General features: G+C 39.1%; 1 protein-coding gene across 1 annotated transcript in view; it reads left to right on the top strand.

Moving 5' to 3' along the window:
* Positions 1–23,892, top strand: part of LOC146678834 (protein diaphanous homolog 3-like) — a 166,260-nt gene extending 142,368 nt beyond the window's left edge. The window contains exon 29 of the mRNA XM_085403617.1: positions 22,428–23,892. Coding sequence (XP_085259743.1) covers positions 22,428–22,801 — 374 coding nt within the window. The 3' untranslated portion in view covers positions 22,802–23,892. The remainder of the gene's footprint in view (positions 1–22,427) is intronic.
* Positions 23,893–25,307: the final 1,415 nt, after the last annotated feature.

Here is a 25,307-nt window from a genome sequence, read left to right as displayed (position 1 = left end):
TTCCTCAATTTATCACTGCTTAACAGCATATTTCATTCCAGTCAGAGAGAGTAACTGCAAACTGAGTGAGGATTTGCATACTGTTCATTACACACGGCACAAATTCATGTTTTACTTGCAACTGTGATGACAAATGATATAAAACACCTGCGGTTTCAGTTTCATTTTCTCAAGCGCACTCGTAATTGTCAAATTCTGCCTCACTCGCACACACGTGTTCACACTCGCACAGACACGGGTGCGTCTCTCGACTGTGAATTTAAATTTCCTTGCTTCCGTTAATTGGCCAGACTGTAAAGAGAAGACTGTGTCTGTTTGAAAGCGTTGCTGGCCATTTTTTCTCTACGCTCTGGTCAAAAGTGCCTGGGGCACTGTCCACATAGACGCTAATCATTATTTACAGTATTTAATTCACCTCAGCTCAGTTTGGATACCACACCGTCACAGAAAGATTTTCATAAAGATGGATTAAGTCAGTTTGTCATATTAGTTTCCTCTATTTCCTTTGATCCAAAGTAGAAGAAAGCCTCATTTTCAGCGTTCAGTCAGTCATCTTCATCAATTATTCTCTCTCCTATGTTTTATTCCCATTAAAATGCTAAAAGAGCATGATAAGAATTGTTTATTATTAGAAATAGTCTTTGTGAGGTCTCTGTGGCGCTCGGAAAATAACATCGTATGGATAGATTGTAAATCAGTCCTTGATACTGATCCTGTGACCCCTGCTGTTTGTGGAAGGATGCCCATATTGCCCTCCAGAATCAGTTACCTTTGCACCAGTGTAAAAAGGGACAACCAGTGAACTGTTAGCCATGCGTTCATGATTTCTCAAGGAGGATTAGACTCAGACCAGGTTCTGACATGGTCAACACCCTGATGACAAACAACATAAACGTGAAGAATCATCCATCACACACACAAACACACAGCATGACCAATATTGTCCCAGTGCCCCGAAGCAGAAGCTTTGTATGTGTTTATGGCTTTAAGTGCTGTTGACAGGTGAAAATAAATCCCACTCTCCTTTTCACCTTCCTTGTGCCTTTTCAGACTGTGCACTTTTCACTTCCCATTCTCTCCCACTCATCTGCCTCCATCATTCTCTCAAACCCTTTTCCCATCCACATGTTTCTCTCTTAAATACTGATAATAATTGTACTTTAAATTTACACATCTGTAGTTATGCAGACAAAAGAAAAAGACCTCATATTTTTTCTTCTCGGTTAATACAAAATCAAATGCCCTCACACCAAAAGTATATATATGTATTATTTTTCCCCATATTTGCCACTCAAACACCTCCCGCATGACAGATAGTGGCTGAGGGAGGAGGAGCAGCAACTAGGGAGATACTGTCAAGATTCGTCACAGTCTTCCTGCATGAAATGCCACCAGCATTTTGGGGAAAAAAGAGGGGAAAAAAGGGCCACAGAGGAGGAGACATTAGCACGATGTCTATCTGTGTATGCTTGTCTGTGTCTTGGAGACATTTTACCACTGCAATACTGCATCCGTACAGCTGTATCAAACAGGTCATCTAATCAGCTTATAATGATATCCAGGTAGTTGAACGTAAAAGATTCATAAGCTAGAGCTGTGTCTAGTTCTCTTGTTCATGTTCATGTGATGAACAGAAAAGATGTATATTTATACTGTAGGAAGTTCGCTTATGCATGCATGGAGAAAAAAGTGGTATTAAATGGCATAAGCTGCACTCATCTTCCCATGAGAAGAAGTGAAAAATGTGACTTTTTCAGGCTGTCATTTTTCCTTTGGCTTTCTTTTTCTAATTTCTAGATTTCCACTTTTTTCCCCCTATTCACAGCAGTGACTGTGTGCATGCTGAGCAGAAAACATGAGCTCTACAAAGATCATCTCTCTCTTTCTTCTCCTCCACCCACCTGTGGCAATGAACCATTAGTAGCCACCAACCAGCACCACACAGCAGCATGTGCCAGAGGGTGTCTGTGTTGATTGCACTGGTTCTGTTTCATGTATACCTGTTTATAAGGGTGTGTGCGCACGCGCGCCTGTATATGTAACTCAGCTGAGTATTCTGTGTAGCCCTTGATTATTACAACCCAATTTCTTTCAGGACAACAAACAAAACGGATATTTGTAGTTAATCCTATCATTTGAGAGATGGTCTGTTTTCAGAAACATCATTTCTTAAATATGTAATTTCTTTCTGTCGTTTTGGTGTCATTCAAACATGAATTTGACTGCTTAAATTAAACCCTACTTTTTAAAGAGTCACAGTTCTAGTACCGTACTCCTTTTTAGCGATTCAATTCAATATAATTTCATTAGTGGTATTTCTATAGGAAAAGGCATTTAAATTACATTTCAAGCTTTTGAGCTGCAAATGCTTGTCAGTGCACAGGAACACAAGTATATAAAATTTAAATAATGAATAGTTCAGTGTTTGATCGACAGCCATGTTTCGTCTCGCTTTCAAACTTTGTAGCTACACATAATTTAACTACCTGTGCTTTGCTTAATTAAAGCATTCCATCTCAGTGCAAACTAGTCTAACATAAGTGTTAATGAGAGTAATTGTCTTAAATACTAATGAATTAAATTCATCATTGCACATCTCTGCAGACCCATCCTCGCTCACATTGTGGTTTTAAAGACATTAAAAATATTCAAGGCTTAAAAACGGATCTGGTTGTCTGGTTTGTCCTCATAAAGTAAGTAGGATCATCCAAAAACACTAAGGGTAGGAGATTTGAGCTTTTAAAAAATTTGTGCCACATTAAAAATCTGCAGCTGCCATGAAATTAAAATACAAGTGTGCATACTTGCATTACGTTGTTAGATGTCCAGTCATTAAATATCTACATAAACTGTTTGTTGATCTTTATTGAAGATGTATATTAAATAAACAACAAAGATTTAAAGGGTGTACGCATGAATTGAGCCACACAGTATGCAGTTAAAAGTGTATTTTCCAAGGCCGTATTTTTAGTTATTAGCGTAAGTGGGATTTTTAATTAGATTTTGGTAACAGATCCCATTAATTCAGGTTTCTCTTAAAGACTTTCTTATTAAACATGTTTAATTTGGCCTGATTATTTGCATGATAATTAGCTCAAGCAAAACCCATCTCTAATGCATGCCATCATCATCCATCTGTATCTGAACAAGATTATTTTTGCAAACCAGTGCTGAATTTGTGCATGCTGTACAACAGGATAATACCCTCGGATCTTACCGGATATGTAAGCTGGTTCTTCTCCTGTTATCGTCCTTCTGGATTTAGAGATGTCTGATTATGTCCAGACTCAAGCAATTCCAATAACAATGTAAGCTTGCCCTCCTCGCCAAGTGGTTTGGCAGATATGAAATCAGTGCAAACAAAATCTGATTTGTGCACGGACAGAGTTAGAGGGCAGCATTACTGAAGTGACTGCTGTAATTGTAACCATGGATGTATTATAAGCCAGATTTCAGTGCAATCTTTGCTTACTTTGTTCTCTTTTCCATTACCTAGTATACTGTCTCTCGGTCTCTGTCACTCTATCTCTCTTTCCGTGGTATTTCTCTATTACTTTAACCCTTGTAAGCCTTATCTTCTGTTTCCTGCTTTCGAATGTGTGGGAGGCGCCATTGATTGCAAGAATGTTTCCATCAGAAGATCAGTTTTCTGGATCACTGTAATGAGTGGTGTCTGCTGGTGTCAGAGAATGGATTGGTTCATGTCAGTTAACCTACAGACAAAAAGACTTGCTGAAATAAAGACTGTGTTTTCACAGGTGCACAATCAATGTTATTGCTTTGCTGGCTCGTGTTAGTTGGGGAAATAGAAGATAGAGACTTTCCTTCAGACTTTGATTAAGTCATCTCAACTGTGTTTTCTCTGCTGAAATTGATCATTTCTGTCACACAAAACCAACACAATGCGGTTAAAGGTCGCTAATAATTATTTTTAATTTCTCTTTTGATAGCCTATCTTTGGATACTAGTAAATATGTATTAGGACCGGTGTAATTTAATATGAAAAATGTTCAGGACTGGTCACATTTACACCCACTGCATTTTCCTTTTCTGGCGCCTGTTTCTTGTTATTGTAGGACATGGAATACATTCTCTGTGCTCGTCTGAAAGCAGACATGTAGCCGTTGAATCCTCTGGATTTTTGCATAATTGCTTTTGCTGGGGTCTGATGTTCCATTTGCTAATGTGGCATGTTCTAAAAATAAAAAAAATAAAAAACCAAGGCTACACTGTCAGACAGGGCTGGAGTTTCAGTAATAAATACCTTCCTTTACGCCTCTGTCCTGTACCCTCATATTCCAGTTGCACTACTCATTATTTGTTTGTCCCTCTGTTTATACAAAACACATTTCTCATCACACTGAAATACATGCATTTCGTGTGTTTTTGATCTCGTTCAGCGGGTGTATAGAGGTCCATGTTTGGCTTGACTATTTCTCTCTCTTAAATAATAATGAGCCTGTTATACCCGGAAGTAGCCAACTTTCTAAAGCAGTCAGGCACAAATATGGCTAGATATCCCTGCTCTCTCCCCCTGTTTTATATCTCCTGTCTGATCAGTGCTAGCAACAGACAACAGCACCAAAGCTTCCCTGATTGTACCCAGGCAGAGGGTGTTACATGCTGTCATGGTGCTTTCAGAAGTTATTTACTGTTTGTTTCCCCCCTCGATTTCTTCTTTATTCCTGTGTTTGTCTTGTGTGTGTTTGCTGATGGATGTTGTGATAATTACAACAAGGATTGTGCTGCAGGCACATGCTCTGAAGTGTCACACTGAGCCATTGTTCTATTCATTGGCTGATTAAAGAAAACAAACAGACATCTAGTAGTTGTTTTGTACATCTGACTGTGTTGAATAAATAACACAACTGTGCAGGTTTAAAATCCAGGTGTGCATGTCATGTTCTGACATTAATGTAATGCAAAACCAAAAAAAAAAGAAGGCAAAACTCATGACTAAACCTGATTTAACTTGTATGTAAGAGTACGTTGTGAAGGAAAATGCAAAATCTAAGGTGTTAATTGTAATTATGCCATTATTTTGAAATCAATGACATTCTTTTATCCATCATCATCCTCATTCACAGCCTATCTAACTGTAAGTGAATAATTCCTAAAATGCTGTGCATTAAGTCATTGCTAATTACATTTTACAACCTTATCATAAATAATCATTCTGCATTGTTGTTAGCATTGTGCTTCACCATACCACCTGACAAAATAATATAGGTCAGTGTAGCCCTTTTTTTTTTTTTTAAGCAAAGCCTGGTAATGAACTGAACTTCACTGAACTGACAAGACCGGCAAGAGAGTGACACACAAAGAATAACAGACATGATTAGCTGCTTTAAAAAAGATATGCTTGTCATATCAGGCCTTTCTGATACAGAAATACTTGCATCGATTCAGCTGTGATTTGAATCGATGCAGCTGCATCTTAGACATTAAGCCCAGCACATCGATCTCACTTGGTGAATTGTGACACCCTCTGAGTGTGTGTGTGTGTGTGTGTGTGTGTGTGTGTGTGTGTGTGTGTGTGTGTGTGTGTGAACACACACATGCGTTTCCTTTTTACTTCTTTCAAGGTTTATAAATACTTACATATATATATATATATATATATATATATATATATGTGTAAGTATACACACACAGACACAACACACGCAGATATACATGTATGCGTATGTGTATGTGTGTGTATATGTATGTATATGTGTATATATACGTGTGTGTGTGTGTGTGTGTACGTATGTGTGTGTGTGTATATATGTGTGTGTGTGTGTGTGTGTGAGAGAGAGAGAGAAATATGGGAAAGATGCAAAAGTGGATTTTAACCATTACCATGTATAACCTGGCAACAAACGGCTCGTGTTTCTCATCTGCTCCATGTGTTTTTGTAGGTCAAGGATAACTTGAGCATTGAACGAGAAAAAAAATGTATACGTGTCCAGGTCGGATAATTTGTTAGGACGGCCTTTTGTGATGCTTTTTTGTGTGCACAATTTCATTTCAAGCCTCTCTTGCATATTGGCTATGCTTTAACCATGTCATAACCTGCTTGGCAATGTTCCTTAGCCGACTATTTACAAGATTAACCCATTCTATTGTCCACACTGCTGCAGCCTCTACAGACTGTCGAGACACAGAACATGTCTGAGGGGAGCATAGATTGCTATGGCCCCCATGGGAGCTTTCAGAAGGAATAAGATGGATGACACACTTAAAGTGCTGCACTTGTCCCTGAGGCCAGATCTGCTAAGGATGCTTTCTTGCCAAACCATCAGTACATGCACAGATATTAAACAGATGTGCTGTAAGAGTGATAGGATTTTTGTGCACGCTTGGAAGTTGAGTTAATGATTTATTTCTTACATATATGTGCATGTGCATATATTGAGGTCACTGCTACAGGAAACCTGGGTGTTTGCTGACAGCTAGCAATGAAATGAGACTTTTGGTTTAAATATGTTTCTTCATTTGAAAAGCACAGAAGTCCTCTGGATTAAAATCAATATGGGCCAATCTCATCAACACCACTGTCCTTGGCTTACTGATGTCTGTCTTGCCGAGGACTGGGAGTGTGATGAACTACAGTTTTCTTTAGACAGATCCATACCTTTCGAGGTGATTGGGTTTGACGTGTGCCCCTGAGCCATGAGTGCACAACCTTCTATTTGAGTGAATCATTTGTGTGCTGCATTGATTAGAGGTTCATTGAATTCAACAGAGCTGGTTGGCCATCAGTTCTAAATGCATAGGGAATATGAAGTGGAATGCATTTCGCTGCACACATTGCGGAGACTGGCTTTCCCTATTTGCATGTGCATGGCTTGTGTAAATGTATGATTATGTTCTTCAGAGGGTTTCGTGGACTACTGATGCATGTATTTTTAATTGCCAGGCCAGTGTGAGAGTTAGAGGAAGAGGCCCCTGGACAGAGGCTGAGCTAAACCCAGCCATGCTGCCCTGTCACTTAATTTGTTTCCTCTCCTCAGACTGCCTTCCTCACTCTCATGCTGTCTCTGCATTTCTCTCAGTGTGTGGTAGTCTGAGTAGTGCTAGCTGACCTTCACTGGGACACGGCCGTGACTCTAATTGCATTGATATGTCAGTGAGCTCCAGTGGTTGCAGGAGAGCGTAGCAACATTACCCCATGGCGATGGGGCCGCCATGCGAATTTTGTTTTCCTTTTTTACTGATGAGTCAGAGAATAAAGCTTCTGAAAAGTGAGAGACAGGCCAATGCTTATACACAGACATAACACTTTAGAATTTCCACTCACCATGATGCTAAGACACTGCATGACTTTGTCTGTCTGTTTGTCCAGGGTACAGTAACAATAAAGCTCCCCCCCCCCCCCCCCCTTTTTTTTTTTTCTTCTCCCTCCACTTGATGTAACACATCTTATATAGAGCTGGCTAGTCATTAATTGATTGATTTATTTGAATCAACGTCAACACCCAGTGTAGAAATTTAACAGGTTTATATTAATAGCATTTCATGTCACCAACATCCCATTTTTATTTTATTTTTTTGCAGCGTCTCTGCTTTGAGCGTTGCCTTTTTGTTTTTCTTTTAATTTTGGTTCTGGTATGGGTTGATATGATCTAATTTGTTCCCTGCCAACTGGTGGGTGGATGCATGCACATGCTTCTGCCCACAGGCTTTTGCATGTGTGTGTCATGTTTATTCATCAAAGATTATATCTGAAATCAAGTGGAAGCATAAAATTAGCATATTGTAAAAATTCAGTAAGTAGATACAAAAATCTCTGTAGTGTGCACTGTATTTGTAGAGCTCTTGGAACTGTTGTCATCGGTTCCTTTGAAATTAATTTTCAATCATCATGCAACACTTACATTGGATGCTTTACTCTGCTCATCATAGCTTTTTTCCCCACAATAATTTTTTTAAATAACATTAATAACAACAACAGCACTGCCTCTTACTCTCTTTTGAGCTTGGAAATGTGTAACAAATTTAAGGGTACTTTTTGCTTTTCTCTGTAAATGTTGTACATTTTTTTTTGTCTGTGTGTTTTGTTTTGTTTTTTCGGGGGGGAATCAGATGGCGGTGCAGCACAGCGGTGCAGTGGTTAGCACCGTCTCCTCACAGCAAGATGGTTCCAGGTTTGAACCGTCTGGCCAGCTGGGGCCTTTCTATGTGGCATGTGCTTCTATCCGACTAGTCTAGCTTCCCACAGTGCAAAGACATGCACAATTAGGTTAACTGGTGAAGCTAAATTGGATGTGCATGAGACTGTGCGGTTGTCTGTCTGTAGAGGCATTTCCAGCGTGTGCTTTGCCTTTTGCCCTACCACAGCTGGGCGGTTTTGTTTTTGGACACCAAAGTGAAATTACTGTTTGAAGGGTGGAAATCTAACAAGACTAATGACTGAAGAACATAATAGACTTGACGTCAGTCAGTGTAAGTCATGCAGCTCCTTGTATTTGGTTTAGTTTGACCATGTTTAATCAATCACTGGTGACATTTGCGCTAAGCACTCTGATATTAACATGTTATGTTCTGTTTGCTGACCACAGCCGTGAGGCAGATGAATGTTATGGTGCATTATGCTCATGACATTATATCAAATCTCAAGATAAATTAACGCTTAAATATGTTATCTTTGTTTTACAGCCAGACAAAGCAAATATAGGGCTGCTATGGGCGTTGTGGGAGTGAAACACACTACACTTTTCTCATAATTTGAGTTGTTGATTTTTCCCCATTAGTTACAGTCTGGACCACCTTGATCTGTGTGAAGCTGTGCTGTCAGACAAGCTCTATCGCAGTGTCTCTCAGCTAATTTTGCTGCGTTTTGACAAATGTCATGTTTTTGTTCACTTTTTGAAGTAACAAACCAGTTCCATTGCAGTAGGAAGGACACGGAGAACATTTTTTGTCCTGCTTGGTGGTCTATGTGATTCTCTAAGAAGAGATGAGGTTGAAGGACAGTTGAGGGGTGAGAGTTGCAGCGCCAACAAAGAAACAAAAATGTGATTTCTAGACAGCAAGGAAGAAAAGGGAAGCGAATGAGATAAAGGAGGAGGGAAGAAGTGTACAGTTGTTTGAAAGACCGAAACCTGTGTTGATGGAGACAGGCTGGTTACCAGATGGGTTTTGTCAGAGAGAGAGGGAGGAACACAGAGACGGAAATGGTTAAGAGATGGAGGCTGATGTGGCTGTCTGTAATGCGATATGGCAGATGCGATTTTATTTTTAGGACACAAGGCCCCAGAACGATAGGTTTTATAGGGTTTTGAGTGGGTTGATCTTTTTAAATATTCAACTTCAATGAAATATGGAGCATGACTCCAGGCTGTTTGGAATTCATAAGTCTGTTTGGCAGGACTGGCCCTGCATATTGAGAGCTGTCAGAGTCAGCCTGAGTGTTAAACACAACTCTTCAGCTGGCAGTAAGAAACAATGGCAAAAAAGAAACACCTTAGTTGAATACAAAAGAGACGAAGAATGGAAGTCCTCTGTTGGAGGTTGAAATATTTAATCAGCTCTTGTGCTGGAATAATGGATGTGAATGAATAATGTTACCCAGATGAAGTGTTGTTAAATGACCACCTGTATATAGGGCCTTTTTTTTTTTTTTTTAACTATTTACTGTGAATTATAAAAAGCTTTGTATGATTCATAGTGTTAAATAATTCCCATTTGCTTTGTACATGGCCTTGATGCAGCACCTCAGTTCATTTTCTGTGCAAAACCAACCATTTTAGCTTGTTTCCCCTTTGGACCGCCCTTCCTTTAAAACAGCCTCTTTCTTATTTGCTGCCCCTTGCAAACAGCAGGTGGGTGGGGCTGCAGTGCTGACAGCCCGAGCTGTGTGCCTGTGATGAGAATATAAAGGATATCCCTTTCCTATGACGTGTGAGGAGACTAGAATAGAAAATGTTGCTTGGGCAACGTAACTATCCACCACCATAACAATTTATGTATGATAGAAAATAAAGAACAGCATAATAGATGTACTTTAACAAAAGAAAAACAACACGTCTGTGTTGTCCACACACCGGCAGTAGTGAAGAATCTGAATATGGCTGTTAATATCTCATTCTGTGACACTGAAAAAAATACAGCAGAATATGTGTTCTCTGCAAATCTGTCTTATGGATACAGAAGCCTTTCGCAAATGATCAGCTGTGTTCTCTATAATCCTCTGGAATGTGTACAACAAGAAGGAGTCCGTCACTTTTGCTCTTCCTATGATGGAAAATTCTTCTCCGTCAATGATTTAATGTAATTTTACTTTCTGTATAACCAATTGATTCAAAGCAAACAGAAAAGTGCAGTTCTATCTGTCTTTGAGTCTAAGGATGCATTTGCAAGTGTGTTTCAGCTTCGTGTCTGGGGATGTGTGAAGGATCAATATTTTCCTTCCCCAGTGTGACAGGTGTACACTGCCGCAGAATGCGGCTGATAGAAACCCTTAGTTAGTGTGAAGTCACTGAGGGGAAATACATATGCATAAGACTACGACCGCTGGGGATATTTACCAGCAGTAACCACGCAAACAACAACAACAGGTAGCTGAGCCTGAAACCAAGGCATGTTTAATTCATGCCAGATGCAGCAGTGTACACTGTCCGTACACCTGTGAAATAGCCCGTGTTTATTGGAAAAGGACTGTGCATGTGTGCGCTTGTGTTTGCTTCTATGCAGTGATGTGTGCCTGTCAGACTGTCTTTCGGTGTTTGTGTCTGATGTCTGCTTTTCTCTTGCTGTGTGGGAAACGCAGTGAGAGAAGAGCAAGGCCCCAGGAAGTGATGCTGTCCCTGTATGAGGAAACATTCGCAGTCTATTACCCTGCGTGTAGATATAATTAGTGTAAAGCAGGAGTAAAAGCTCGGGTTGCTACAACCATCTGCCAGGTGTATTTCTATTTATAATACAGGTGGACAGATTTGTTTATATTATGAATAATTGTATGCTTTTTTTTTTTACCCATTTATTGCAAATTGCTGATCATGGCCTTTAGTAAACGGCTTGTTTTGCATCCTACAAAGATGTAAATTACCCATGCAAATCTTATAAGTTCATATTTCTGGAAGATGATATTTCTAAAACTGATAAACATTAATTTAAAATGTCTATCTCTGACTTCTATTTAAATAAATGTCAAGATCATGACAACAAATGCTGTATATATATGTTTTTGTTACCGAGCGTAGCACTTAGCATTATCATACATTCATCTGCATCTACAAAACAATACAGTGGACATTTTCTGCATTTTTGTAGGCAGCATATCAGTTTGAAGTATTGCAGAGCGTCACGGGACTATAAGAACAGTCACTGCGACCTCTTAGATGAAGAGCTGCAGGCGATATACTTCACACCTCCAACTTCTCAGCGAGGTAACCAATTTTTACCGAGTCCTGCTGTTCGTAGGCTTGTGTCATGTGCAGTACAAATTTACATGACAGTTGTTCACAAAATCTTGGAAAAATCCAAATATTGCCTGACATCTTTTTAAAAGAAGTCCGCTTGTTTTGCAGCCCCCAAAAATGTGACCTATAGGGTTAAACCACATTTTCTGACAATGCTGTTCACTGCACAGCGTTCGAAATTGGATGTGGCTTTTAATTGGCCATATTTTTGCGTTTACACTGATTTGCATTGGCTATCAAGCTGTTTTTTGGTTTTTGTTGTTGTTGTTTGTTTTTTTGAAAAGGCAGATATGAGTACATTAGTGACAACAGTGTTATTGACTGCTTTGAAAATGTCATATTGCTTGCGTTTGATAGTGAAGCTATCGATCAAAGAGAGGCCCTGTATTATTTGTTATATTTTTTTCTCAAGTAAAGTGTGTGTAGGTTAGCCGTACTAGTGGCAGGAAACCGGGCTCACTTTTGGGGCACTGTTAGATGCACCAAGGCGTGCTAACGTAATGCCATGCTTGGCTGCAGCTCACAGTGGCTGAAGGTTCACACTGAGGGGCAGGGGACTTCAGGGACATTCAGCTACAGCCCTTTCACATCTCCGCATCACCCTGTCTGATTTTACACGGCTACAAACTCCTCCTTCACTTGTCTCGTAGTCTTGATTTCAATATGTCATATTTGTTTATGCACTGCAGGGGAAATGTGCTGACATCTCCATAGGAGTCTGTCTCTTATGTGCACATCTATGGTTGTGCAAATCCCACTGCCTGTCCAGTTTAAAAATAAATAAATAAATAAATAAATGCTTACAAGAATGCGGTCATAGAGGGTGACCTATAAATGTCAAGGGACTGTCCCCTCTCTTTCTTTGGAGCCAGATATTCAGGCTCCGCTTACTGTGACCATAGACGCCCATACTGATCAGTAATATTTTCGCTACAATGACAGTTTTTTATCTCCCAGATACTATACACAATGTAAACTCTCACCACTTGTGCCAGCTCTATTGAAAGGGCATAATGTTTTCTAAAATTAGCTTTGAGCCTTTACAAATTAAATGTATCAAAGTGGTAATTATATAAAGAGCCAATGCTGTTTTCTTTTAGGACTGATCATCACTGTCACTAAATCGAAATATGTGCTTCTGACAGCCCTAGTAAGATGTAATACATGTCTCTGGGGCTGCAGCTAATAATTCTTTTACTCATCAATTAGTCTGTTGATCATTTCATCTTTATTAAATCATTAATTGTTTCATTTATACTAAATTCAAATAATAAATCCTACTACCAGATCTCGAACCACATTTTTTTTAAAAACAAATTATAACAAGCACTATTTGGCTGCAGCTCCTCAGTGAAGTGTAGGCTCAGCCAAAAAAAATGTATTGATAAATTATTAAATAAAATTGTATCACGAGTACATACTGGCACATATTTATCCTCCAAATTATGTCTCATTTCCACTAAAACTGTGGAACTGAATCGTGTTTTTCTGTAATTAAACAAATATATTTGAGGTTGTGAATGTGGGAGAGAAGGAGGAGAAAAAGAGGGGAGCAGAATCAATGCTTAACAAAGGAAAACATTTATATATGCGTTAGAGCTGGAAAGGCCTCAGTTAACTATGTCAGTGCTGGTTTTTGGATTAGCCATAGGGACTGTTATAGTGCTCTTTCAACAGTCCCGTCTCTGCATGTCCTCTATTTTCTCTTCTTTCACGTAGCTCCCTCAGTTTTTGTGCTCTATTTGAGTCTAGTCCAAATTACAGTCATTGCCCCCAAATCACACCACTGTCTTGACGCTGTTTAGTCTGTCCACCTTGTCATCCTCTCCCTCATCATCTCATTTCTCCCACTTTTGTTCTCCTTTCACTCTCCTCTCATTGCTTGTTGCCTGTCCTCATTTTTAATCCTGTCTGCTGTGTCAGAAAAAGCTAGACAGTACAGTCTGCACATGTGCAGCTAACTACAACAAACAAACAAGGGACTAACCTTCAGTGACTGGTGCTTTGCCAAGTAATGATCTTTAATTAGAGTCAGCCTAATACACCCAAGCTAACAAGCTGTCTTCTTGCTTTTACCCTTTAAAAGACTGGCTGGGGGACTTTGGCACATGACTCACATTTGTTTCACCATACGACTCTTAAATGTAGCTCTCCTTGGCACATCTCATTGTGTATGTGCAAAGTCATAGCCTTCTAGAGTACAGTGCGCACAGTCCCATCCTCACAGATAAAATGGTAAGGGTTTTTTTCTTTCTTTTTATACCATTTGTGTTCCTAAGTGGTAATGTACAACTGTCCATTAGAGTACGAACGAAGTAAGAAGGGTTATTTTGTGAGCAAGGTTTTTCACCCCTTTTCCTCCATTCAATCAGTTTTGCTTTTCTGAATTTGTTTTATTTGTACTATGAGTCATAGCAACTCTGCTTTTATACCTCAAGTGTGCTGATTGCTGGCAGAGATGCAGAAAAACACACACCTAGTCTCATCTTTCTGTTATATACACTGAATATGTCTGAAAAGTTCTGCACAAGTTTTGTTCAGTGTTACCAGTTCCACCATGAATGACTGGTTAATCCACACAGAACAATTTAAAAATGACTTACAAGTGGAGGGAATTTTCCCACAATGAATCATATTTGCAAAGAGGAAGCATACTGACAGTTGCACAAACAAATCAGCTAACGGCTAACTAGTCTTTACAGGGCTCGCAAAATGTCAAAATCCCTGGTAGCCCTTCGGGCAGGCACTCTTCTTTCTTTTGGTAGCCCAAAATAAATTTAAGTAGCGCAAATTTAAAAAAGAGGACAATTTTTTGATTGATGTTTTGTTTCCTTTACAATGTATAATATTGTAAAGGAAACAAAACACCAATCAAAAAATAGTTAAAGCACAAATTACAACAACTGTATAAAAATTACAATCATCAACTCAAACATTTGGTTCTAATTGAACAGAAATTTCTATGAACTTGTAAGAACTGTGTAGAACATGAATCAGTCTGTGTCAGATCCTGAATTTGAAATTTCCACTGAAATCATGGGTAAGAGGTAAGTGGAACCAAGATCTAGGACATTTGCTTTTTGAAGTTTGGCAAAATTTAGCAGTCTTTGCAATGGTAGTTCACTTTTTGCAACATAGTATGCTGTTCTAAACAGCTTTTTCAGGACTTCTTGTTTGTTCTTGATTTATTTTTAGTAGGTTTTTTGCAATTGGTGTTTGTTCTGGGAGGGTTAGGGTTAGGGTTAGGGTTAGCATTTCTTGCAATTCTCATGGATTCTGATGGGGGTCTTTCTTAAAATTACTGGTCCCAGTAACAAAGGCGCTTGTCGAGGGAAACTTACGACACACCCGGCAGAACATTATGTTATTTAGCTTATCATTTTCAATATGTCACATATTGACAGTGGCTCATTGATGCCAATGACATAATTACCCAGCTACATTTGCGAAAGAATGCAAATGTTGTAATTGTATCGAGTTTCATGCCGGGACAGAATTTGATAGCAGAAATGTTAAAAGATTTTCCACGCTTTGTTTCATTTACAGTGTTTTGCTTTCTGTGTAAACACAGGCGGGAATATTATGCCAGTATTACTGCAGTCAAAATGATGATAAGGTTCAAAGGACTGACTCCCATGGTACATAGACTTAAGTGTATAATTATTTTTTGGTCTTCAAATTACAAATAAGAAGTGTATTGAAATAGAGCTTTCATAAGTAACAGGTAATTATGTAAAATCATTGTTTGATTATCTATGCTGTCATGACAATTCTGGTACAAATACATTGTGATTTAGATAGCATTTATACATTAAGGCTTGATAATGCTTCAGATGACATAGTTGTTTCAGAGGCAGACAGGCAATTGAAAACTGTTTTTAATTGACTGGTAGGTCTAAAACTCACAGGACCAAAGAAAGCAAGGCTTTTTTCCCTTTTAGGCCTAGTAAAAAACAAAACAAAACAAAAGTCACACTCATTTCCTGATGGGGTCGGAAGGACCTATTTTTAAGCTCTTGCATGCACAAGTAAATATGTCAGTTACAGTTAACAGTATAGTTAAACTCTTGAACACCTGGCAAAAGATATAAAATAAGCAGGAGGGTGGGTTAAGTTATGTTAGTGAATTGGTAATTATGTGTTCTTAAAATTGTGTTTCCAAGTGACTTCTGCTACCTAAAGATCCTACTTTTAGGAAACTGAGAGGCAGCACTGGCGACTACCGGTATTTTTTATTATTATTTTTAATTCAGATGGCATAAATGATAAGGATTTAGTTAGAGCAGGGCGATATGGCCAAAAATATTTATCACGATATATATTTGAAAATTTGCGATAACGATATAACTGACGATATAATTGATGCGAGACAAAATACAACTCCACAACATTACTAGCGCAAAAAGACAACCTTCTATTTATTTTCACTTAAACAAGAAATGGGCTGACATATACTGAGCATAACCATGTATAATATCCACTGAAGTTAAAAAGAGGTGCTTTGCAACATTAAACTGCAGTGTGCAGTACGTATTTTTCGGACCATAAGGTGCACGGGATTATAAGGCACATTAAGCGAAACAAAGCAGTCAGATAAATCAAACTTTATTAAACTCATTCTTCTTGCTTCCTCCACTTCTGTACCTTTGATTCATTAATGTTGAATTCTCTGGCAGCTGCTCTATTCCCATGTTGTTGCAGTATATTAATGACTAACCTTGTATTGTGGATGGATTATCTCAGTTGTTCTCCTGACTGAAGTTTGGTCCGTTTACAACATCCTGCCATGCGATTGCATTTGTCTCTAACCATGAAGAACCTTCACGTTAACTTTTATAAGTGGAAAAGTGTTAGTGTTCGTCCTCCAGCCTCACTGTTTATGTTATGCTAACATAGCTGTGTCGCTAGCGATCACGTAGCACATCATTGTATACCAGGTAGCCCAACTTCAGTAACCCTACAAACGTCACTGCTGTTTAGTTTCCTGTCTTCATTTGTGTTGGAAGTGATAGCAGAGCTGTACGTTTGAATTTTTTCAGAAATCTCTCAGTCAGAACATTCAATATCATGCTTAGGTAACTAGCGAAACTAGCGAGCTAACTTCCGCTAGCTTCTTGCTAACTTCTAACTCCGTTAAATGTAATAAATTTTGTTTTCATGGATGCCTGGAAGTTAAACTTCATAGTTACACCTGGTAAAGCAGCAATGCTGATCGTTTTATTAAAGATGAAAGAATTTAGACAGTTTTTAACTCTCAGTGCAGTGTTCGTTTGACCTGAAGAGGGGGGTTTAGGACCCAGATTACTCCCAGATTTAAGAGCATCTTAGTCCGACAAATACGACAATAACGACGGCCGCTTGCATGTTCTGCAAAAAAATGTGCTTTGTCGTGTATCTGACGGACAAACACCAAACCAGTTCCACATCACTGAAGTTGCACTATTTTTACAAACCAATTCTGGTTCATCTGTTTCACTCAACAATCGGCCATGTGTGTATGAAAACAAAGGCACTGCGCATGCACGTTTTGCTCATATTCTACCGCGATATTTCATTTTCCTATCGTTGCCTAACATTATACCGGTATTACTGTGAATGGTATAATATGGCCCAGCCCTAGATTTAGTTTCTAATAGTTTTTATCATGTTCTGACACAGTAATCTCACATCCTAGTATAACTAGACTCTATACAGAAACTGAAAAATTGAGTATCTGTCTCTGTTCTGAATGAAGAAATATTGTTCTAAGAAACATTTTGACACACTGAGATGATTTCTGTTCTTATGTTGTTATAAATACATGACTACAAAACTTGGCTACAATAACAGTGACAAACTGATCTCACTGCTGTTGAGGAGATAATTTATAACTGCTCAAAAAATCTGATGTTTTAACCCCTCAGCCATAAAATGCTGGGCGGATGGGCTGGCTACATGGACACCAACTATATACTACACTACCCTGTCCTAGACTATACTCTGCTGTACTGTACAAAGAATCTGCAACACAAAAGTCAGTCATGTTTCATTGTAGGACTTAAAGTAAAGCCACCAGTGCATTTTAACCATTTGATTTCCAAGTGATATGCCTAATTCTGCTTTTGTCTCTCATCTCTTCGATGGAAATTTTCTATAGATAAAACAGAACTGGTCACTTTCAGTTCATTGTGGCTGCTCTTACGACACTGAGGCTATATATCCACATATTCAAATGTTTTTATTTTAAAGCTAAATTTGTTTGGATATAGATGAGCATTTTAGCAAACATTCAGAAATAATCTTCAAGTAAACTTGCATTACATGACCAGTGTAAACAGGACACAGACGGTCTGTTGCTTCAGCAATGCAAAAAAGATCAGAGATTTCTTGTTGACACGGAGGTGGAAAGTAACCAGAGTACAATAGCAGTGGAAAACACAGTAAATACACCAACATATTAGGCAACTACAGGTCAGCAAGAGGAACCAATGGCAATGTAAAAGGAGTACACACAAAAGATGTGAGCCTAGCCAATAATGTTAGACAATCACAAGCATGTATAAAAATTAAAATCAACAATGACAAATTATTAGTAGTGTTTATACAAAATGTGCTTTTGTTTGATTATGTAACCAAAGTCATAAGCCATAAAGTGGCCCCAAATGCAAAGATTTAGATTTAAATGGAAAGGGTGAAAAAAAAAAAAAAAACAAAACAAGCCATCAAGCCATGTTTTGATTTATGACGGGTAAAGAAGTGTGTATTTGATCTTGCTAACTTTAACTTGTTGTGTCAGTCACTCCGTGGAGAGAAAAAGTCACTTCACTATCTGTATTTTTCTAAGTCTGCATGACTGCTCTCTTCTTAAAGTGATCAAATACAGCAAACTTCATAAGAGTGGAGAGACAGGGAGGGGGTGAGAGATGAGAGGAAAGGCTCATCTGCATCTGTATTTGAAGTGGCAAATGCAAATGGACCAAATGATCTGACAAGAGAAAAATGTGAATTCCTCTCTGCAGCTATTTGCAGATGGAGAAAAAAAATCTCTGTTTTCTCTATTGGACGGGGCCTTTTACATTTCTACAAAATGCCATCCTATCAGACATGTAATAAACCACCATGGTTCCATCTTGAAATTCCCAGTGATATTTTCAAACGATTCAGAGCAGCGATTAGTCTGTTTCGTTTGAGATTTTGCTTGTCTTATGCTGAAACAGAACCAGTGTCAGTAGCTGGGGAAAAAAGGCTTTGGGCTCTGAGACTCGCAGTTTAAAGACACATTTTACAGCAAAGCTGAGAGCGAAAAGGCACAACACACTCAGTCTGCCAGCTCTTTTATTGTCATTTTTGAACAGTTTTTCTTCTCCGTTCTGCCTTCAAGCAGACTAAAGGACGGCGTCGGACTGAGGACTGTGATAGACTGCTGGTTTAGTGCTGTGTTTATGGTTGACTCCCTGGAAAATACCACTCTTTAGGCTTTCTCAAATGTTCAGTTTTGCTCCAATCTCTTAACACCTCTTGATGTTGATGAGTTTATTACTACAATGGTGTCAGTTTAGCTTTAACAGTGCGAAAAAGTGAAAGACAGGTGAGCACTTTCTGTCTCAGAAGCCTCAGTGTTGCTCCTACCTTCTTTTTCAAATGTCGACAATCCAGAAGCAGGAAAGAAGTGAATAAATGTTTACCTGCATCAGCACCGAACATAAACGCCGCAAATGAGCTTTCATGAAGAAATGTGTTTTCTTTTGTGTTGCCGTTTGCCAGTGGAAGAAAAGAATACCTCTCCTGCTCTTTTATTATATTTCACTGTGAAAGCTTTCTAACGAAGTAGTTTGACATTAAGGTGTGAAGATGAACTTCTAAGTATGGGCTGCTGTATTGGTGCTCTATCAATACACAGGCCAAAACCCAAGTTCAAACATTGGTTCAATATGTTCTGCCTCCATCAGTGACGTCAAAGGTGTTGGAAACCGCCACCGTGGCTTCACAATTCAGTCATTACAGAAGAAAGTGCTTAGCAGAAATAGAAAAGCTCTGTGTAAGTACCAGACAACACTCCGTTTCACTTTTTAGCTTAAAAGTGGCATTCACCAGCTTATTATTTCACAAAAACCACACAGTAAAAATGCTGCTGGCTTGCAATGGCTCCTGGTTGAAGACAATAACTGAAGAAAGAAGCTTTTTACTTACAAGGACATGTAACCATTTAGTGTTCGAAGAGCTGCATTTTAAAACTGAGGTGAATAATGTCCAGTAGCAGGTGAGCGGGCGCTGAAAGGTTGAGCGGGCCTGTGTTCGAGTCTGCACTGGACCATTTTCTCAGTGCCATTCCTCACTGCTCTCTCCCTACTTCTCTACTGTTCTACCCTAAAAAAATGCCCAGTGGCCAAGATTTAGGAAAAAGTGCATAGCTCAGAAATACTAACGCCAGAATTATAATATTAACATAGAGCCTATGACACAGCATGCATAGGTCGCAAAAGCTGATGAGGTATTTATTCCTGTGCAGGCTGCAGTGATGGTGATGTGTATTTACATTTCTGGGGAGGTTTGCATGGTTTGCTGTAACAATGTACCGACGTGGATGTAACTGTGTTGAAGTAACAGAAGCATTTTTATCAAAGTGTGTCCTCGTATGTGATCGGGGTGGAAAAAGCTTTATGAAGCCTGTAGTGAATCCTGAGTCAGCAGATCAGAGTCTAATCATGTATCGCAGTAATATCACTTAGATCAGTGTCACTTGGCACCAAAGTTCAGTCCGAGACCTGTCATAATGATGTGGGATTTATCCTGAGTATGTTGCGTACTAAAGTACACTAACCATCTTTTATATCTAATTGCACATCACGCAGCTAATCCATATTTGATGGTGTGAGAAGGATAAATTCACACCTCTACCATCACAGGCATGTGTTCAATAAAAGACGACAGTTTTGTCTTTGAATTCCTTGACGATCCAGAGCAGCGATTTCGATTAAAATTCTGCTTGACTAGTTCTCCTGTACAGCCTTTGTCAGTTGTTGGTTAAAGGAGTGCTACCTGGAAGATGAGACATATTTTACATCTCTCAGACATGTTTTACAGCTTAGATGAAGGCATATGTTGAGAAGCTAGCGAGGCTTCAAAGGAAGGGGCAGCGAGGTGTCACAGGCAGACAGACTGAGAAGAAACTGAACTTGCCAGCACTTTGATCATGTTCACCACTAAAGGCCAAGGCCCTGTTAGGGAGAAGAGAAATGCACTTTTGGATAAGAGGTCTTATTCAAGTGTGGGGTTTCTTCATTTCTTTTTGAAGTTTAAATGTATATGTATCGAAACAGCATTTTGTACTCCAGTCAGTATGTGGTTTTCATAAGTAATTTAGGCTACATGCAGAGCTGAAAATAATTAAATGCTAATACGTGTTAAAATGAATGTAAATTCAAAGATTGACATTTTGTCACACTCGACGTGTGATAATAATCCCATCCGTGTTGCTTTTCGTGACAGAAACGGCCTCAATTTGAGATTAAGCTAAAGTGTAAACAAGATATCAAAATGCAAATAGTTTATTACAGAACTGATCACTTTCCCAGCATCAGCTCTGAATCTGTGAGCGGCGCTTTTAAGGGAAACAAGCGTTTCCTTTAAAGAGGGGGGCATCGCTAAGTAGAGAGAAACAGACAGGGTGGGTGTAGCTGATGCACTTTTTAGGGGGAGGACAGAGAAACAGGACATGATTGGGAAATTGTGGAGCAAAAAGGATCAGCAGTGGGAAATAATTGTCATCTGTTGCAAGTTAGACTGCTACAACAGGAAGATGGCGCAAAAAGGGTCAGATAATGAGAGGAGACTTGCATTTTCAGCTGTGTTAAATGTTCAATCACAGCAAGCAACGCGAAACACTCTACTCAGTTCCTCCTTTTAAAGTCACCCACTGCCTCTTGTTTGCCTAACAGGTTTGTTGTGAACGTAACAACGTGTGTTTGTGTGTGCGCGAGTGCCAACGTTGACTTTCTTTCCTTAATATTGCAGTCGCTTCCTTCTTCTCTGCTCTCTTTCCTCCCTTTATCCTTATTTATTTGTCAGAGGTTGTGTTCAGGGACGTTCCTTGTCATTCGTCAGCTCGGCCCATAAAACACACTGTCATGACTGACTGGCCACGCTCCAAACTCATTACCGATTGGCTGACAGAGCGGGTCGCTCTGTTCTGCTCTGCTGTGTTTGACTCCTGTTTGCCAGACATTTCAGGCTCAGGAAACTTTAAATGCGGCGGTGTCTTTCCTCGCGCCACTCCTCTCAGCCTCACACTCAAGGTCACATGAATATGGATTTGCCCTCTCCTTCCAGCATGCACATACTGATGATGAAGTCTAAGATCTACTCAGAGGGATTATAATTCAGAACGTAGGTCTGATCTTGGCATCTGGGCGTTGCTCTGTTCCACTGTCTGCCTGGGAATGTGTTTTAAAGAATAAGAAAGATGAAGAGGACAAGTGCCGGAGCAGAGAGCCGAGATGAAGAGCAGAGGAAGGAGAATGGATGATGATGGTAGAATCAGGGGAGGTGAAGCTGGGTGGGAGGGTGTCGTGCAAGGGGGGGGAGACTAGGAGATTGGAAAAAAGGGCAACATACAATGTTATTGAGTTTCTGTTGTGGTTGATCAGCCATATCCATTTCATCATGCTGAGCTGGCTTTGTGCCAGAGTGTACTGCAGAAACTTCAGTCTCATCAGTGAGAGTATGTCGATTCTAACAGACTAGCAGTGCGACCTCTTGTGTATGTATGTAATTTGTTTTGCATGCGTAATTGTTTACTAAACTGTTTTTATTACTTCCTAACTTCTTTTATTTCATCATTTCGTGTTTCGCTGCATCGCCTGACTTTCTATTTTCTCATCGCTCGCCTGCTTTTGCCGCTTCTCTGTGGCTTGCTTGTAATTTAATCTGTAATCTGATTAACCTCCTTGCTCCCATTCATTTAACGTGTCAGTCACGCATCATCCTCTTCCTCATTCTCATAGTTGTGCTCACTGCTTTGTCTCTGTTTTTCACTCGCAGAAAACAACAAGGCACCTTTACAAAGGTCTCGCTCTCGGCAGAATATAAATGCGAGTTCAGCGGCGGTGAAAGCTCCCTCTGCCCGGGAGGCCCATAATGAGTCTGAGAGCCATCCATCTGCAGCCAGAGCCAAAGCTGCTGTGGGTTCAGAGTCGGGCCGCGGTTACAGGAACGTGGCGGGTCACGGCTATGGGCCGGACAGAGAGAGGGTGTTGGAGAGAGTTAAAGCGACCGAAAAAGAGATGGAGGTTGGCACAGGAAGCGCGGGAACTCCAGCCTTCCAGTCATCCTCCTTTAGTCCCACAGTGAGCAGCTGTGGCACCAATGGAGAGTCAGATGTAGAGGCACTCCTCGCGAAACTAAGAGCCTTGTGAGGGTCATTTCTTATATTTGAAAGAAAAAAATATATATACACATTTTTTTTTATATGCAGCATATAGTACATTTCTGCCCACACATTTAAATATACTCTGATTATAACCTTAAAGGTCATAATCAAAAGCTTTGTTAACAAGAGGAAATATAAATAAATAGCTGGGCAACTAAATAATGACAATGCATTTGTGTAGAAACGGTAATGAATTCATGGACCATGTTTTTAAGGCGCAGTGGTACAAAAAAATCATTTTCTGGCAGATGGAGCACAGAAAGCTGATCGCACTTTGGCCTGCCCAATGTCCTCAGAGGTTATTTCTTGAAAAACTCTGATTGTGATTCATTAGGAATATTGAAGCGTATTAGTTGATTACATTATAGTTCAAAAATGAAAATGCACCCAAATAGATTCTGCCGTCTTTATCTGATCCTCCTCTGTGTGCCGCCATTAACATTTATGAATTCCAAAGAATCAGAATATAACAGCTTTTCCTCTGAAAGCTGCAGATGCAATGTTGCTAAGCACTTTTTTTTGTAAACCATAAAAAATGTTTAAAAACAAACTTTAATCGCATTTGCATTTTTACATCTTTATCATATGTCTTGTCCTGTCTGTATTTATGTATCACATTAGTCAAGTACAATTGAAAGTTTCAAACTTACATTTATTTGTATAACTTTTGGTTTTTATTTTTATTTTTATGTTTTCCTTTCTTTCTTTGTTCTTTATAAGTTCTTTTTGTTTCCACTCCCTATGTGTTAATGGTCTGTCTCTGTGTTTATAAATGTATTAATACTTACGAGTTAAGCCACGATTGCGCTTCCACGGGTTCTAATATTAGATTTTGTTAGAGTTTGGTGGTACTGGACTGTTTTTTGCTCTGTGTATTTTCTAGTGAATGTAAGTCTTCAGAAAAGGGAACAAACTTTGATCCAAAATATGGCACAAAGCACCAGAATGTGTTTTTTTTTCTTTCTTCTGCATTGCAACTGAACTTACTTAACCATACTTGTTATATCTCTATCTGTATTCCTAGTTTTTGTAGACATATTTGCAATAAAAAAAGGAAATAAATGTGTTTTTTTTTTTATTATTTTGTTTTATAATTTATATTATTATTTTGGCATGCTGTCATTGCCTATGTGGCTGTTATTGTTGTATTTTATTTTTTATTTTATTTAAATAGTTTTGTTTTTTGGGTTTTTTTTTTTTACATTTTTGGTTGTAATCAACATAAATGCAGAAAGTTGTTTGTCCATCCTAAATTAATATAGCAGGACAAAATGCTCTATAAACTTCCCAGCTTCAACTGTCTTTATTAGAAGGCGCACATAGCCTAACCAAAGCCTTAGTGAGACCATTATAGCTTCAAAGGCTGAGATCATACGTAGCCAAAGTAATCATTCATCCAAGCATTTTCTGTTTGTTCTTGTGTTTTTCTTGTACCTACCTGTACAATTTCTCTGTAAGTCTACTTTGCTATCCTGCCAATGTCCTTGTAGTCTGGACACATATTCTACATGCAGCTAAAAAAAACATACGACTGCAATTGTTGAGTTTATCAAATGTGAATGTAGTTTGCACAAAGCGTACGGCCACCACAGTCCTACCTTATACAGGCCAGTGGCCACCTGGGAGGGAATATTCAAAGCGTCACGTGGCTCTTTTAGATGTACGGTGGTGTTACTGGCCTACAAATGTATTCTTCTTTATCAGATTTCCATTAATGATAGATTTTTTTTTCTAAAATGTATTGCCTTGGTCAGACAGAGTACAAAGTGATGAGGCTACAGTAAGCAGTGTCCTTGTAGAAGTGAATGGACGAATGGATAGTTATATGAAAAAAAATTTATTTTATTCTTAAGGTACCATGACATTTAAAAAAAAAAAGAAGGTCTTTAACAAGTCTTAAATTAGATAAATACGTTTTTAGATGAAAAACAACATGTGATGGATTTATTTAGCAAAAACAACATTCAGAAGCAGTTTGTAAAAAGAACTAAGCACATCCTTTCTGCTTCCATATCAACAGGATAAGTAGCACCCAGGTGCTAAAAATCAAATGCACCAGGATACAGTAACTGATCGTCAAGTGTGAGCACCTCCATAAAAGCAGAAATTTAGCAGTTTTCTCGTCTGGAGCATTCAGGTGTGTTAACACAATGTGAAACAGCAAAGCCATCAGAGGTTTTCTTAGAGAAACAATTGTTGCTGCTCTTCAGTTTAGCAAGGGTTTTAAGGACACTGCCAACAACAGTCATTCTATAACGAGAACAATTTATTTACAAGTGGAAAACGTTGAAGACAGTTGCCAGTCTTTCCAAGAGTGGACGTCCCAGCACATTCAAACCAAGGTCAGACTACAATGTTCAGTGGGAGGGGAAAAAAATGAGCGCTACATCTCAGACTCTGCAGTCCCCTGTTTGCTTGCTAAAGTACATAACAGTACGATTAGAAAAAGGCTGAACATGTGTGGTTTGTTTGGAAGGGTTGCCAGGAGAAAG

This window comes from Rhamphochromis longiceps, linkage group LG1 (genome assembly GCF_057381845.1).
Source record: "Rhamphochromis longiceps isolate RC_006_pf linkage group LG1, R_longiceps_female_GT1.1, whole genome shotgun sequence".
NCBI lineage: Eukaryota > Metazoa > Chordata > Actinopteri > Cichliformes > Cichlidae > Rhamphochromis > Rhamphochromis longiceps.
The sequence above is the reverse complement of the archived record's forward strand: the minus strand, read 5'-3'. Positions and strand labels throughout refer to the sequence as shown.